Source organism: Cynocephalus volans, chromosome 7, assembly GCF_027409185.1.
Source record: "Cynocephalus volans isolate mCynVol1 chromosome 7, mCynVol1.pri, whole genome shotgun sequence".
In the NCBI taxonomy this organism is placed as follows: domain Eukaryota; kingdom Metazoa; phylum Chordata; class Mammalia; order Dermoptera; family Cynocephalidae; genus Cynocephalus; species Cynocephalus volans.
In genome coordinates, this window is record NC_084466.1 from 68841880 (window position 1) to 68857209 (window position 15330).

General features: G+C 37.5%; 1 protein-coding gene across 1 annotated transcript in view; it reads left to right on the forward strand.

The window, feature by feature from the left end:
* Positions 1-15330, forward strand: part of SERPINE3 (serpin family E member 3) — a 28196-nt gene that overhangs the window by 10585 nt on the left and 2281 nt on the right. The window contains exons 6-8 of the mRNA XM_063103102.1: positions 8052-8152; positions 14269-14355; positions 15070-15153. Coding sequence (XP_062959172.1) covers positions 8052-8152; positions 14269-14355; positions 15070-15153 — 272 coding nt within the window. The remainder of the gene's footprint in view (positions 1-8051; positions 8153-14268; positions 14356-15069; positions 15154-15330) is intronic.

Sequence of the window (15330 nt, forward strand, 5' to 3'; positions counted from 1 at the left end):
ACACAAATTTCCAAAAGTTAAACAATGGCTCTGGATTTTGCTTTTCTAAAGCAAAATCTATTAGCCAAACTCATTATTTCACAAACGGATTCCTCTTAGGACTTCTTTAAGAAATGAGCTTCTCTGGTACATTTGAAATCAGAGTAACTTATAATCAATTTGTAGACCAGCACTAAGAAAGGAATGCTGTCCAGGGGCTCATCTCTGCACGTGAATTCTTTGTGCTCTTACCCACTTACACACTTGCCTCCACTGCCAGGGTCTCAGCAGGCCAAAGGCAAAAGGCCTTGGCAGCACTCCATCAAGGAGTTAAAAATAAGCCTATGCACTGAAAGAAAAACATACAAAAAGAGACCCACAGAATAAAAGGCCATGGTCTAAAGTGGGATCTGGCATAGCACAGAGGAGAAGGTGAACTTAACTCTAAAATAAAATCTATCTCTCAAAACCAAATATTTGGACCCCCAAATCAAAGCATGAAGACTGCATATTTCAACAGATCTCTCTATTTGAGAGAAGTTCAGAGAAGGAAGGAAGAGTAGCCTTCGATGTCAAAAGTAGAAAATGCAGGCTGGTGCAGGAATTTACTGCAATGTTTTTGGATTTGGGAGACAGATGGCTGTCTTCGTCCTGGAGCAGCTGATATAAGGAAGAGACCCCAAGGAAATGCCCAGGTCCACTGAGAACTCTCCATTGCCCTGATTCCGCCTTTAGAAATTTCAAACCTTCAAGCAATGACCCTGAAAAGCACTGCAGGGCAGGGGGAAGAAGGGAAAGGCAGGGATCGCAGTAGCACAACTGTTAGTTAATACTTGACCTCATCTGGATACATTTTTTTTTTTAATCTCTCCAAGACTATCAAGCTTGCTGTCCAGGAAGGATAGAAGTTTTTAGGAAGATGAGACTATCTCACAAGCAAAATTAACCAAGCTAAAAAAAAAAAAACAAAAAAGCTACTTTTAAATCTTTTAGGGAATAAACAGAAAAGGAAGTCAAAACTGTTTTAGGTCTAGAGTTAGGTAAAAACTTTGGACCAAGGTAGACACAAAGTCAGCTTTTGGGCAAGAATTTGCCCCAGAATTTTAGTTTCCTCAAATCATTCATTCATCATTTAGTGTGACCTGCTCTATGGTCAGTATGCATTTTTTATTTAATGAGAGGAAAAATACTTACACATTCTGGGTAGCAATACAAAAATTGTGCGATAACAAGGTATGTTTGGCAGCTAAATGTCACCAAGCAGTGCATTAGTAAATTCTGGATGAATTATGATGTCTGGCTTCCCAAGTAACCTTTATTTACAAAGAAATAAAATGCTTAGGGACTGTTACTTTTCATTAGGGACGTTTAGCAAACTGAAAGAATTATCAAGAAAACTGAGAATGAATGTTTGTCATTTATATTTGTAATCATGTAATGCCCCGCAAAAAAGACTAATAATGTCAAAAATGTATTTAAAGAATTAAAAACTTGGTTATTAGGTCAACATAGTAGAAAGCTGAGCATGAGCTTTTTTATCTGAGGTTGCACATGATACACGTCTTTTTAAAATCCGTCATCTCTCATATATTCCAAATGAGTTTTGCCCTTCCTGCAAGTGTGGTTTATGCTTTTCTAAGGGTGATTTCTTTTTTTTTTTTAATTGAGATATAATTTACATATCACAATTCAGAGGTTTTCAGTATATTCATAAAGCTGTGCAAGCATTGCTACTGTCTAAGTCTAGAACATTTTCATTACCAGAAAAAGAAACCCCATACCATTAGCAGTCCTTCCCTATTTCCCCTCCTCCAGCCCCTGGCAGTCACTAATCTACTTTCTCTCTCTATGGATTTGCCTATTCTGCATACTTCACATAAATGAAATCACAAAATATGTGGCCTTTTGTTCTGGCTTCTTTCACTTAGCATAATGTTTTCAAGGTTCATCCTTGTAGCATGAAGCAGTACTTCATTACTTTTTATGGCTGAATAATATTCCATTGTTTGGAGATACTACATTTGGTTTAGTTGTTCATTAATTTATAGATATTTAGATGCCAAGACACTTTTTGGTTCATTTCCTCTTTTTGGCTACCACAAACATTCATGAACACATTTTTGTGTGGGTATGTATTTTTAATTATCTAGGAATAGAACTACTGGATCATGTGGTAACTCTACATTTTGAGGAACTGCCAGTCTGTTCTCCAAGTGACTGCACCATTTTACCTTCCCACCATCAATGTATCTGGGTTTCAATTTCTCCCCATCCTCATCAACACTTGCTACAGCCCATCTTTTTGATTACAACCATCTTCATCAGTGTGAAGTGGCATCTCATAGTGACTTTCATTTGCATTTCCCTAGTGACTAATGATGGATGGAACTTTTCATGTGGTTGTTGGTCATTTATACATCTTTTTTGAGAAATATCTATTCAGATCCTTTGTCTATTTTTAAATTGATTGTCTTTTTATTGTTGAGTTGTGATAGTTCTTTATTCCGGATACTAGTCCCTTATCAGATATATGATTTGTAAATATTTTCTGCCATTCTGTGGGTTGTCCTTTCACTTTCTTTTTTTTTTTTCTTGATATATACGTAAGTTTAATTCATCTTAAAAATTTAAAATTATACATTTTATACAGTTTTAGATACTGTGGGGAGAGGGAAAAATCACAGTCTTCCTAGTATTAAGAACCTCTAAGGATCTTCATTCAGCCCTATGTAGAGTGTAACGTATGGTAAGTTTAAAAGGTGTATTTTACAAACCTTTTATTTTTTTGGCAGCTGCCTGGTACAGGGATTGAACCATGTACCCTGGTGTTATCAACACCATGCCCTAACCAACTGAGCTAACTGGCTAGCCCTAGAAAACCTTTTATTTAATATAAAAAATATATTTCAAATCAGATGCAAAATATACTAAGTATTTTTGTCATTTGGGTAGATCAAAAATTTCGCTTACATTACAATGAATAAAATTAAATGTTAGTGAAAACTTTAAAACACAACAAATACATGTTATTTCTTGAACTCAAAATACAAATTGACACCAAGGGACTTCATGCCTTGAAAATGAGTGGAAAAAATACCATCAGTAATAAAAGCCATTTTTATTAGCTAGGAAATTCTTGTTGATCCACTGATGGAGTGTAGCAAGAATCCCCCCTAGGATTACTTTGTAGCGGTGGCATCTGCAGGAAACCAAGGAGAGGAAGCATAATCAGAATCTGTCCAGTTGTCTGCCTGGTCTGGCTGTGGCTCCTTCCTTTCTCTTTCAGCTCTTACGTCTGGATGATCACCAAACTTTATTATTTTAGAATATATCCATTGTTTAGATTCTTAATAGCGTGTAGGTTCTTGGACAGTTGATCTCTGTATGGTATTTAACATTTTTACATTGAAATAATTTTTAACTTGCAGATCACTAATTTTAAACATTTTGCCTCATTTGTTTTTATATCCTCTCTTTCTACACACACTGTATGAGTCTGTTTTCTGTTGCATATAACTGAACACTTGAAACTGGGTAATTTTTTAAAAAATGAAATTTATTTCTTACAGTTTTAGAGGGTGGGAAGTCCACAGTCCCAGGAACACAGCTGGTGAGGGCCTTTTTGGTGGTGACTCTCTAGAGTCCCATGGCGATGAAGGCAATCATGGCAAGAATGGCATGAGCAAGAAAGCTAACTTTCTCACTTGTTGTCCTTATAAAGCAATCAGAACCACACCCAAAAACCCCCATAAAACCATCAACCCATTGCTGCGTGAATCGATTAACCCATTCGTGATGGCACAGTTCTGGTGATCTGAATGCCCCACCTTCCACCACCATATTGGAGGTTATGTTCCAACGTGAGCTTGGGGGACATTCAAATCACAACACACACGTTTTTTTTTCAGAGCCATTTGAGAGCAGGTTGTATATAATGCCCCTTTATGCCTTAATACCTGAGTTTATCCACTGTTTAGATTCTTAGTGGTGTTTAGGTAACACACCACTGTACAGTTACTGATATTTCAGAAAATTTAACATTGATGCAATACTTTTTTAAATTTTTAAATTTTTATTGAATCATAATTGATTATACATATTTTGGGGTTTCAATGTTGACATATGTTGATCAACTCAATATTACTTGCATATATATTATTACAAATTGTATTTATTCTTTATGCCCCTTGTCCAATCTCTCCCCATCCCCTTCTCCCTCCCCCATCCCACATCTGATAACCCTAGATTTTTTCTCTCCTTCTGAAAGAGTAATGGTTACTCTGTTGATTTGTCACCTAGATGATCTGTCCAATGTTGAGAGGTATGTTCAGGTCCCCCAATATTATCATAGAGCAGAAGCTGCTTCTGTCTCTCTGGAATGGGCTTTGTGGAGAGAGACACCCTCTTCTTTTCTTTGGTCTCTGCTGGTGACTCTGCTTGTGTCAATGCACTCCAGTGACTGGCAAACCATCTACACAGTGGTTGTGGCATCTAACTGCTTTTGTGGCAGCCATGGTTATTGTGGTGGCTGTGGTGGGCCACGCACATGGAGTGATGCTTTTGGTATGCTCCTTACCTAGTTGCTGGTGGCTTCCGGCTCCATACTTCAGGACCCTGGGTGGGCCCCATGGAATTGGTGGTGTGCCTGGTTGTGGGAGGGGGTCTGATCTCTGGCTCTATGCCTCAGGACCCCGGGTGGGCCCCATGGCACTGGCAATGTGCCTCTTTGTGGGAGGAGGGTCTGGTCCCCAGCTCCATACCTCAGGACCCTGGGTTCTTTTCGCTTTCTTGATGGTGTCCTTTGAAGCACAAAAGTTGTTAATTTTTATGTAGTTTGATTAATCTATTTTTTCTTTTGTTTCTTATGCTTTCACTGTCATATCCAAGAAATTATTGCCTAACCAAGGTCACAAAGATTTACATCTATTTTTTTCTAATAATTTTATAGGTTTCACTCTTATATTTAGGTCTTTGGTCCATTTTGATTAATTATCCTGTATGGTATGAGGTAGAGGCCCAACTTAATTCTTTTGCATGTGGAAATTTATCTGTCCCAGCACCATTTGTTATAAAGACTGTTCTCTCCCCCATGGAATTTTCTGGCATCCTTGTCAAAATCAATTGCACATAAATGTATGAGTTTATTCCTGGACTTTCAATTATATGCTATAGGCATAAATCTCTATACTTGTAGCAGTACCACACAGTCTTGGTTACTGTAGCTGTGTAGTAAGTTTGGAAATCAGGAAATGTGAGTCCTTCAACTCAGTTCTTTTTTTTCAAGATTGTTCAGCTATGCTGGGCCCCTTGAATTTCCATAAGAATTTTAAGATCAGCTTATCCATTTCTGCTTATCCATTTCCCATCCAGGTGGGATTTAGATAAAGATTGTGTTGAATCTGTAGATCAACTTGGGGAGTATTGCTTCCTAGCAATATAAAGTGTTTCAAGCCATGAACTTGGGATGTCTCACCTTTCATTTAGGTCTGTATTTGTTTCTTTCAACAATATTTTGTACTTTTGGTGTACAAGTCTTGCACTTCTTTTGTTAAATTTACTTCTAAGTATTTTATTCTTTGATGCTACTGTAAATGAAATTGTTTTCTCAATTTCATTTTCAGATCTTTCATTGCAAGTGTATAAAGTCACAACTGATTTTTGTATCTTAATCTTGTATCCTGCCACTTTGAGGAACTCAAATATTAGCTGTAATAGGTTATTTGTGAATTCTTTAGGATTTTCTATATATAAGACTAAGTCATTTGGTCATCTGTGAATAGAAATAGATTTACTTCTTCCTTTCTAATCTGGATGTCTTCTATTTCTTTTTCTTATGTAATCATCCTGCCCACCCTCCAGTGAAGTGTGAAATAGAAGTGGTCAGAGTGGATATCCTTGTCTCGTTCCTGATCTTAGGGGGAGAGCTTCCAGTCTTTCAACATTAAGTATGTTGTTAGTTATGGGTTTTTTGTAGATGCCTTTTATCAAATTGAGGAAGTTACCTTCTATCCCAGGTTTGATGAGTGTTTGATGTTTGTTTGTTTTTAATCATGATAGGGTGTTGAATTTTGTCAAATGCTTTTCTTGCATCTATTGAGATGATCGTGTGGCCTTTGTCTATTAATATGGCACATTATATTAATTGGTTTTCATATGTTGAACCACCTTGCATTCCTGGGATAAATTTCACTTGGTCATGAGACATATTTGCTGGATTCAATTTGCTAGCATTTTGTTGAGGATTTTGCATCTAATATTGGTCTGTGCTTTTCTTTTTTTGTGATATCCTTGTCTGGTTCTGGTAAAGGGTTTGTTTTTGTTTTTGTTTTTTACTCATGCTATTTTTATAGCATTTCTTCTGGATCTGCCTTCATAACCATACAAGAAAATCACTCTAATCTTTTATTGTCATACCTCACTTTTGCTGCTGTTTTTAGTTTAGTAAAAATGATATAATCACCATACTTGGTTTCAAATGGCCCTTAACTCTTTCTCAATATCTTTAAGAAGCAACAATAAAACTGTAATAGTAACCATTAGTGCATGGGCTGTGCAGGGCCCTGTTCTGTGCACTTTACAAGGGTCATTTCCTTTACTCTTCACACCCTATGAACAAGCACCACTATTATGCTCATTTCACAAATGAGAACACCGAGGCAGAGTGGTAAAGTAAATTGCCTCAGTGGCAAAGTAACTAGTTCCTCAGCTAGTAAGAGGTTGAGCCAGGATTCAAATGCAGGCCCTGGGTTCCCAAGTTCATACTCTTAATAACTGTGCTTCAGCATTTAGAGTTTCCAAAAAGAATGTGTTTTCAGTACTTCAAATTATCGAAGAGATAGTCAAAAATTTTTTGAGAAATGTTAACATATTTGGAGAACGCATACACCTTTTTTGGAAACTATTCTGAAGATCCAAAATACACTTTGATGAGAAAGTCTGATACTTTTGTTTAAAATGTTGGTCACCTTGTCTTGTATAGCAATGAAGACCTTTGATATTAAATCATCTTGTTCAGGATTTTCAGTCTCCTGCAAGTTCTGCATGGTTTATAGAAAAAGACCATCTTAATTCCATTTCAAACTTTTTTATTTTCAGAGAAAAATAATATCAGCTGCCCTTTTAAAGGATCCTTCAACAGTAAATTTTTAAATGCCTTGCCCTTGGGGAAATACTACAAAGTTGGTGTGCTGATACTGCCTGCTCACAAGGGCTTACAAGGAAAACCAAGGCTTTAAGTGGCATTCCTTCCCTGCTGTGCCTCAAAGACACACATCACACATGGCAAACAGGAAAATAGGTCTTATCCAATATCAACATATTAAATGAGACTATTGTCAATTAGTCAGCAACTTCTTTTCTTCACCTACTGTGTGAGATGCCACATGAGTTGGGAGGTAGCAAAGTGCAGAAGATCAGAGCTGGGCTCTGCAGTCACACAGCCTTGATTTGAATTGAGGTCCACCATGGGCAAGGTTCTTAAACTCTTTAAGCCTCAATTTTCCCACCTGTAAAAGGAAGATAACAATTACATAGTTACATGAAATGAGATGAAATGAGATAATCCACATAAATCGCTTATCACAATGCCTACCACAATGTAAGCACTCATTAAATATTATTTATTATTAAGAAATAAAAATGAACTAGGATAGCCTCTCCTCGCAGGCATTTTTCAATATGATAAATAATGGCAATAGGAAGCAGAATGTTCTATACATCATAAGAGTAGAACAAAGTGTTAGTGGGTCTTTAAGATCCAAAGGTCACAGCCCAGCTGGAGGGAAGAGGAGAGGGTAACAACTGAGGAATGGATAATCACTAAATGACAATCAAGGGAAATGGGGGAGACAGCAATAAGCAGTGTGAGCAAAGATGCAGAGGTGGGAAAAAGCAGGTGGTCAGACTACTCAGTGGGCAGGGTTTCTGGGAAGTAATAATAGAAGGTAAAGCTGGAAATGAGTCTGGCGAACCCTAACTTCCAAGTTATGGACTTTGAACTTCATGTGGTGTTTATGAAAGCATGTAGAGTGAGAATTTTAAATGGAAGTTGACGGTTTGTTTTTGTTTTTCAGATTTAGGATCCAAAACCAATTCAACTTAAAAAGCATTTTAAATTCTTGGGGAGTCACCGATCTTTTTGATCCACTCAAAGCTAACTTGAAAGGAATTTCAGGTAACAACAGTTCTTCCAAACTTTTCGGCATGTGTGGGGGGCAGTTTTATTATACTTTGATTGAGGGGGGTCTGTTTCCACAGAAACTTCGGTGGTAAACAGCCAGAGTCAATATTATATAAAAGAATAAAGAAATTACTTTGCTTTACATAAGAATGTGCTGCTTCTGATAACAGGCAAATTGGGGTTAGACTTTGCAGGCAAGGGATGTGTCTTGTGACCTTTAAGCATAATTTTCAAAGACCACCCTCATAGAGAGGTCAATGGCCATGAGACGCAGCGAACTCACTACACTACTCCTGGGTGACTAGTAGTGTTCCAGAGACACTGGTGCAAACACCAGGAGTCTTCATTCTTGCCCTCCAGCACCCCGGCCACCCTCTGTTTCTACTTCCTCTCCCTCCCCTCTTTCTGTATCCTCTCTGTCTTCTCCTAATGGGCTGGGCTTGAAACTTTCCCTCTCTATCCAATTATCTTTCTTCTAATTACCCATGCTCTTGTAACCTTGCATTAAAATTTTCTCCTTCCAGCATCCATATTTAACATGTTACTACCATTCAATAGGACCTCTGTTTGCCTGTGATCTGATAGGGAACTTACATCAAATATTAAAAAGGAGTGGAATGCCAGAACCTATGTTCCAGAATCCTCTCAGGAGACCATTGGCTAAACTATTACCAACTCAAAGGCTCAGGGTTTTTTCTACTCTGGATAGTAAATTATCTGTGTGAAAATGACACTGTAGCTGGTATTTTCATTGGCCTTACCTGATAAGCTTGAAAATCACTATTTTGAGTGTTATAATGTCATAATGCAGAGAAGTTTTCTAAAGCTTTGCTCAGAATCTTCCTTCTTAAGCAATCAAAGAAAAAAAATGAGTTTGATCCACAAGAGAAGTCTTGGCTTGGGCTTTAGATGTGACCAGACAGATTGACTGGCATGAGATACTTATCAAATCAAACACAGGAGGAACTATTGCAGAGTTGTTTAAAATCTACCAGCTCTGTACTCATTGCCTAAACATTTAGAGATAAGCAAAGCAATAGTCAAGTTTGGGAACACTGCCTCTCACAGTGGTTGGCATACAGTTGGATACTCAATAAATACTGTTGACCTGGTTGAATGGCTCAATGAGAAATTTTCCCTAGTGACACAGGCATAATCTGACACCGCAAGGAAAGGAGGAATATTGTAGTGAAAAGATCAGAGGAAAAGGAAAGAGTGCAGGATGAAGAACGTAAGCACATTCTATCTTTAGTAACGTGCAAAATCCCGATCACAGTGTCTTCTTGCAACTCCAGAGTTCAGCCATGACACCCCTGCTGTTGACGGTGATTCTATTCTTCTTTTGATCATTCTAGTTCAAAACTTGGGGGCCATTCTCGACCTTTTCTTCCACACCACTATATCGAATAAATCACTATGACTTACTGATTGTTCCTTCTTAACTCCTAAATCTCTCTCCGTTTATGTCCTAGAAGTACATCCTAAAATGCCATCCATCCTGTGTCTTCAAACAGTACTAATTTTAACCCACATCATGCAATTTTCCTATCAGTAAAGATTTTAAGGTCCATAAGCTCCTCTGACAAGATCTGATAAGCAACCTAGTTTAAAAACTACCTTTTTTTGGACACCTAACCTCTTTTATTCTGATGCAATTCAAGTCTACTTATATTTGTTCAAATTAGCAGAAATATAGGCTCCTGGATCTGGCTTATTTAATAATTATCAAGCAGTTACCATTCATGAAACTTGAAACTTGCATTCATGTTTCCTACTAACAAAACACACCAGCCTTATAATCTTCTCCCATGAAATTTTGTTCCTCTAAAGCAGGGGTCAACAAATGATGGCCCACCACCTGTTTCTATAGTTTTACTGAAACATAGCCACTCCCATTAGTTTACAAATCATCTATGGCCGCTTCCCTGCTACACCAGCAAGGTTGAGTAGTTGGGACAATGTTCAGCCTGCAATGGCTAAAATATTTAATATCTGGCCCTGGCCCTCTATAGAAAAAGGTTGCCAACTAAAGTATTGCTTTTCAATGCCCTTCTTTAAATATAATCAAGAGACTAATCACTTCTGAGCCCAAGTGGGCTTTTGACTATATATTCTAGAGATAGGGCCACTGAATCTCTCCAAGAAATCTTTTCCTCATTACCAAAATGGGAGTAGCCACCACTCACCTCATCTTAATTGTAGAAATGAAATGATTTAACATACTCGTATAGCACAACATCAGCGGAGTGCTTTCCAGAAAGTTAAATGATCAAAAAATGCTGGCCTCCCTTCCTCCAACTAACAAGGGGTTACCAAGCAGTTTTGTGCTATTGATGGAAGCCCAACAACCCAACCCAACCCAACATTTTTCCTTTTGGTTCCAAAGCCCAGAATCATTTCACTGAAGTTTTCCTTCCCCACTTAAAAGTCACTTTTCTCTTCCATCTTGACATCACAAGAACTCCCTCAATTATCATTTCAAGGCCCAATTGACACCAGGGTAAAAATTTTTCCCCCCAGATATACTGGACACTAGGTGTTACAAAGCTTTTAAGAGTAATTTTAATTTCACTCGCAATAAAGATACCAGCTGAAGATACTCTCCTTGAACAATCTCACTTCCTTTAGGGTCAGCAGGCTGTGAGACAGACCCATGCCCCCAAATCCAAGAAATATCCTGGCGCACAAACTTGAAACTCTGAAGAAACTATCATGTTCTTTGCTTTCAATCTTTGCTCAGTAAGAAGTAAATGCTGTTACTATGACCAAATGAGCAAACCACCCAGAGTTGTTTGGTTGAGTACATAGTTAACTTATGCCACACCAGATGTCTAGTCAGAGCTGCAATAAAGGGGTGAGGAGTGAGCTAGGGGAGAGGAATGGAGAAAGCAACTAACCACAGCCTAGTTTCAAAGGCCATCTCAGATTCTGAGTACTTTCTCTCTAGGTCCTGGGTTGGGTGCTATGTGACACACACATACACACACGCACACACACACACACACACCCTCCATCTTTTAGCAACTAAGTGACAAGAAGATGGGAAAGAAGCAAGTTCTGGCAATAACTTTTTAAAAGCCACTAACTTTGCCAATAGTAAGTGATAACTGGAAAGACAAAAGAAACAGCAAATGATATGTTTATCCTGCTTTATGAGAAGCTGAGTATAATAAATATAGGGACATCAATTTACATTTTGCAAATCTTGTGTTTACACAATGTCAAGTTATGAAGACTCTTATGCCTTTTGAGAGTATGACCAACTACACACAAAGAATAATGATCTACACTAACAAAGGGGAAGGAGGCACTGAAACAATCATTTGGCTAAGCCTTGCCAAAAACCCATTCTACGCTGTCTCCTTATGGTTCTACAGACACCAATCAACATTTCCTTACAAGTGAAATCAAGTTAAAGAACATTAAGGCAGCTTCTTCTATGGGCAAAAGAAACAAATGGACAGTGTGAGGAGTGTCCATTATTAATTCATCCAATATTTACTAAACACATACATGTACCAAGCACTATTATGCAAGTTGGGCAAAGAAAAATTTTGAATGAATATGATATCGTTCCTGCCTTTTAAGAGCTAACAGTCTAAAAAGGAAGGTAAATACCTGTAGAAGATGTTATAGAAGAAGAATGGAGAGTGTGCCAGGAGGAAAAGTAGGAAGAATCTTACCCTTTTGCTTTGGATATTGAATGTAATGTAGGAGTAAATGAGTTTACAGTGGGCTACAGTTCCCCAAAGTATACTCCCCAGAATGCCAATTCAGCAAACGTGGGGACAGGGGATGGTGTGAATGGTTCCATGGTTAAATGATAGGTATGTAATCCTCCTGTAGAAATTCACTACAAACATTAGCAGGTTTGAGAAGTCCTCTACTAAAAGACAAAACAGTGCAAAACTGTTTAACCTGCATCTCCCGCATTAAATTAATCATGGAGCCCTTTTTACAGATAGCACTTGTGGATGATCTTGAGAACAAATTTTGGGAAAACAGGTTGTATGACCCTCAATGACACTAAACAGCTGCCAACACTTCGGGGGAGGAAAAAAAGGCCAGAAGAATCCCTTTGTGCTTGACTTCTTCTAGGCTGATTTCATTAGTTGCATAATATTTCAATAGCTACTTAACAAAAGTAAGCAAATGGGGATCTGTAATTCAAGAACAAGCAAGAGAAAAAACACAAACCCACAGATGACTCCCAAATTCCCATTTTTATCACACATTGGTCATTTGAAAAGTCAACTTTTACCAGAGATAAAATTCAGGAGATATTGATGCTGAGGCATGACAGGCCATGGGTCTTGGCTTATGGCTATGCAAACATACAAATGTCAATTATTAGACCACTCCTGTAGTCTGATGGAGAAAATCAATGTAAATGAAACCTTTCTATTGCAGTTTCAAGATACTGTAATGACCCAGACCATCTAATCAGACTCATCCACACCAATTGGTCCCATTTTTCACACCATGTCAAGAGACCTAGACTTAACACAGACACATTCACTATATCTTAACTGATAAGGGGTTTCATAGTGAACCTCCGCTCATTTTATCGACATTTGTTTATAATGTTCCAACACCATACTGAAGAGTAATGAAGTCACAGAGATTAGTAAAACCTTCTCATGACTGTCAAAAAACCATTCTTTATCCATAAAGTTCTTTTTTAATTTTGACATTGCATTTCAGTTTGCTCAACAAGCTAGTAAGAGAGGCTAGTTATGATACAGAAATTTGTTTCTTTTCTTAAAGATCCTACAGAAAAAGATCAACTGCTAAAATAAATCGAATTCTTCACTAGTTTTAGGACAAGTGATGACAAGTTAATGTTTCCATTGATTTTTCTCTTTCTCTGGCCCTTGCTAGTCAGTCCCCTTCACTGATGTTGAAAAATAACTGTTCCTTAACAGTGAATATAGCCAATTCACAATATCCAGTGTACACCTTATTTACAAGATGGATGGAAGGCTGCATGTTCTACATTCTGGGCCAGTTTATTCTCTCATGACATTCTCTCCTTGTGTGTGACAAATGCAAACCAATTTACATATTAGTCTAAGATGAAACAAAGAAAGCTCCCTCACAATACATGTACATTCAAAATGATTATTTTAACACTCATGCCACAGATCCCTTTCCAGTGGCATGCTAGACTAGAATACACATTTTGAGTGCACAGTTGGGGTGAAAGTGGACTTTGAGTTAGAAAACCTACATATTCCCAAGTCTGCTTATCAGGTGTGTGATCTCAGATGAGTTAACAGCTCACTCTAAAATAAAAGGATTGGACTGAATGATTTCTAAAGTTTCTTCTGGTTCTAAAGATTCTGACTTTCACTTATTGTCATCAAGTACCATTTCATCTTTGGAGAGTTTAAAAATGATTAATGGTTAAATAAAAATCTGTCAGTTCCTCTAAGTTATCACTCACAATCCTATTTGCTAAGCTTATGATATCTTTGAAATTATTAGCACACAGAAAAATATAGTTCTAACCTCTCATTTTCTTTACAGATTCTAGCCTATGAGGCAAGTTAACTGATATACCTAAGTATATTGAATGCAGTCATGCAACATTAGACACATTTTTAATACACTGAATTATGCTTCTTAATGAAGCCCGTAATACACACCCATGACTGTTATTTAAAAGTGGCACTTAAAAAGCAGTCCAAGAAGGCATTCAAGGGAAATTATCACAGAAGCTTGCTGAAAATGATTCCTGGACTACAAACTCTGCATTTTGACAAATACCTGAACAATTCTAATGACTACTGAAGTTTTAGATATACTAAATACTGGTTGAGGAAAGATTTTAATATTAACTAGAAATCATTTTTGAAAATTATCCATTCAAAAAATGAAGCAGTGCTCTAAATATTAATTTGAAAGAGGTTCTCAAATTTAACAAATTGAGGTTTTGAAAGCTGCATAAAATATTGAACCTTAAGAATTTTCCAAACAAATAATCGCTCCCTAGCTACACAGTATGCAGCACTGCTGAGTTTTAGACATACATTCTTTAAAAATCTTTACACTAAATGTGTTTAAAAAATGCAAATAAGCAATTCACATTTTTTATTTCCTGGAGTTAGGTCAAGATGGCTTTTATGTTTCTGAAGCTATCCACAAGGCCAAGATTGCAGTTTTAGAGGAAGGCACCAAAGCATCTGCAGCCACAGGTATGTTCACACAGAGAAGTAAGCAATACATGGTCACACTGCTTGCCTTTATCTACCTTTGTTAAATTTATCCTGTTGAATCATCACACTTCTAAACCTTTCCATTTAAATTCCAAGTCCAGATGTGGAATAGCACTTTTTTTTTTTTCTTTTTTGTGACCGGTAAGGGGATCGCAACCCTTGGCTTGGTATCGCCCGCACCACGCTCAGCCAGTGAGCGCACCGGCCATCCCTATATAGGATCCGAACCCGCAGCAGGAGCGCCACTGCGCTCCCAGCGCCACACTCTCCCGAGTGAGCCACAGGGTCGGCCCGGAATAGCACTTTTTAAAAAGAAATGTTAACAGAAAGCAAAAAGTTTTTGAAAAATAATGGCAGAAAAGAGATATCATATCCTTTTTGAAAAGGATTTGTACCATCTTCCCATCTTCCCATAAATAAGGAATAGTCATTCTAAAAATTAACCTTCAGGAAAAAATTTATTCTATGAAATATTTTCAAAATAGGAAACAGGCTTGGCTAAATGGTATGTTTTCTCTTTGATTTTCCCATTTTCACCACACCACCACACTAAACACTGCAATGTCATTAGGATGCTTTGATTACTTCAAAAATCATGGGACATAACTAACTTTGTATCCTATTTAAATAACAATTTTCTTCAAATGAGTAGAAAATGCAATGGGATTCTTCTACTCTTTATCTTTCCTGCAGCTCTGTTGTTACTGAAAAGGTCTAGGATTCCCATTTTTAAAGCTGATCGGCCATTCATCTTTTTCCTGAGAGAACCCAACACAGGTATTTCAATATTTTTTGATAAGTTTCAGATAAATTAAATATTTATCAGCATCTCTCAGCAACAAAGGCCAATTTGTCTATGACTGCCTAAAACAAACATTCCTTCTATTTCTATGGTGCTTCAGAAGCTTCTCAGTTGCTGTGTCTTATATCCTGAGAAAGAGGAATATTTCATAA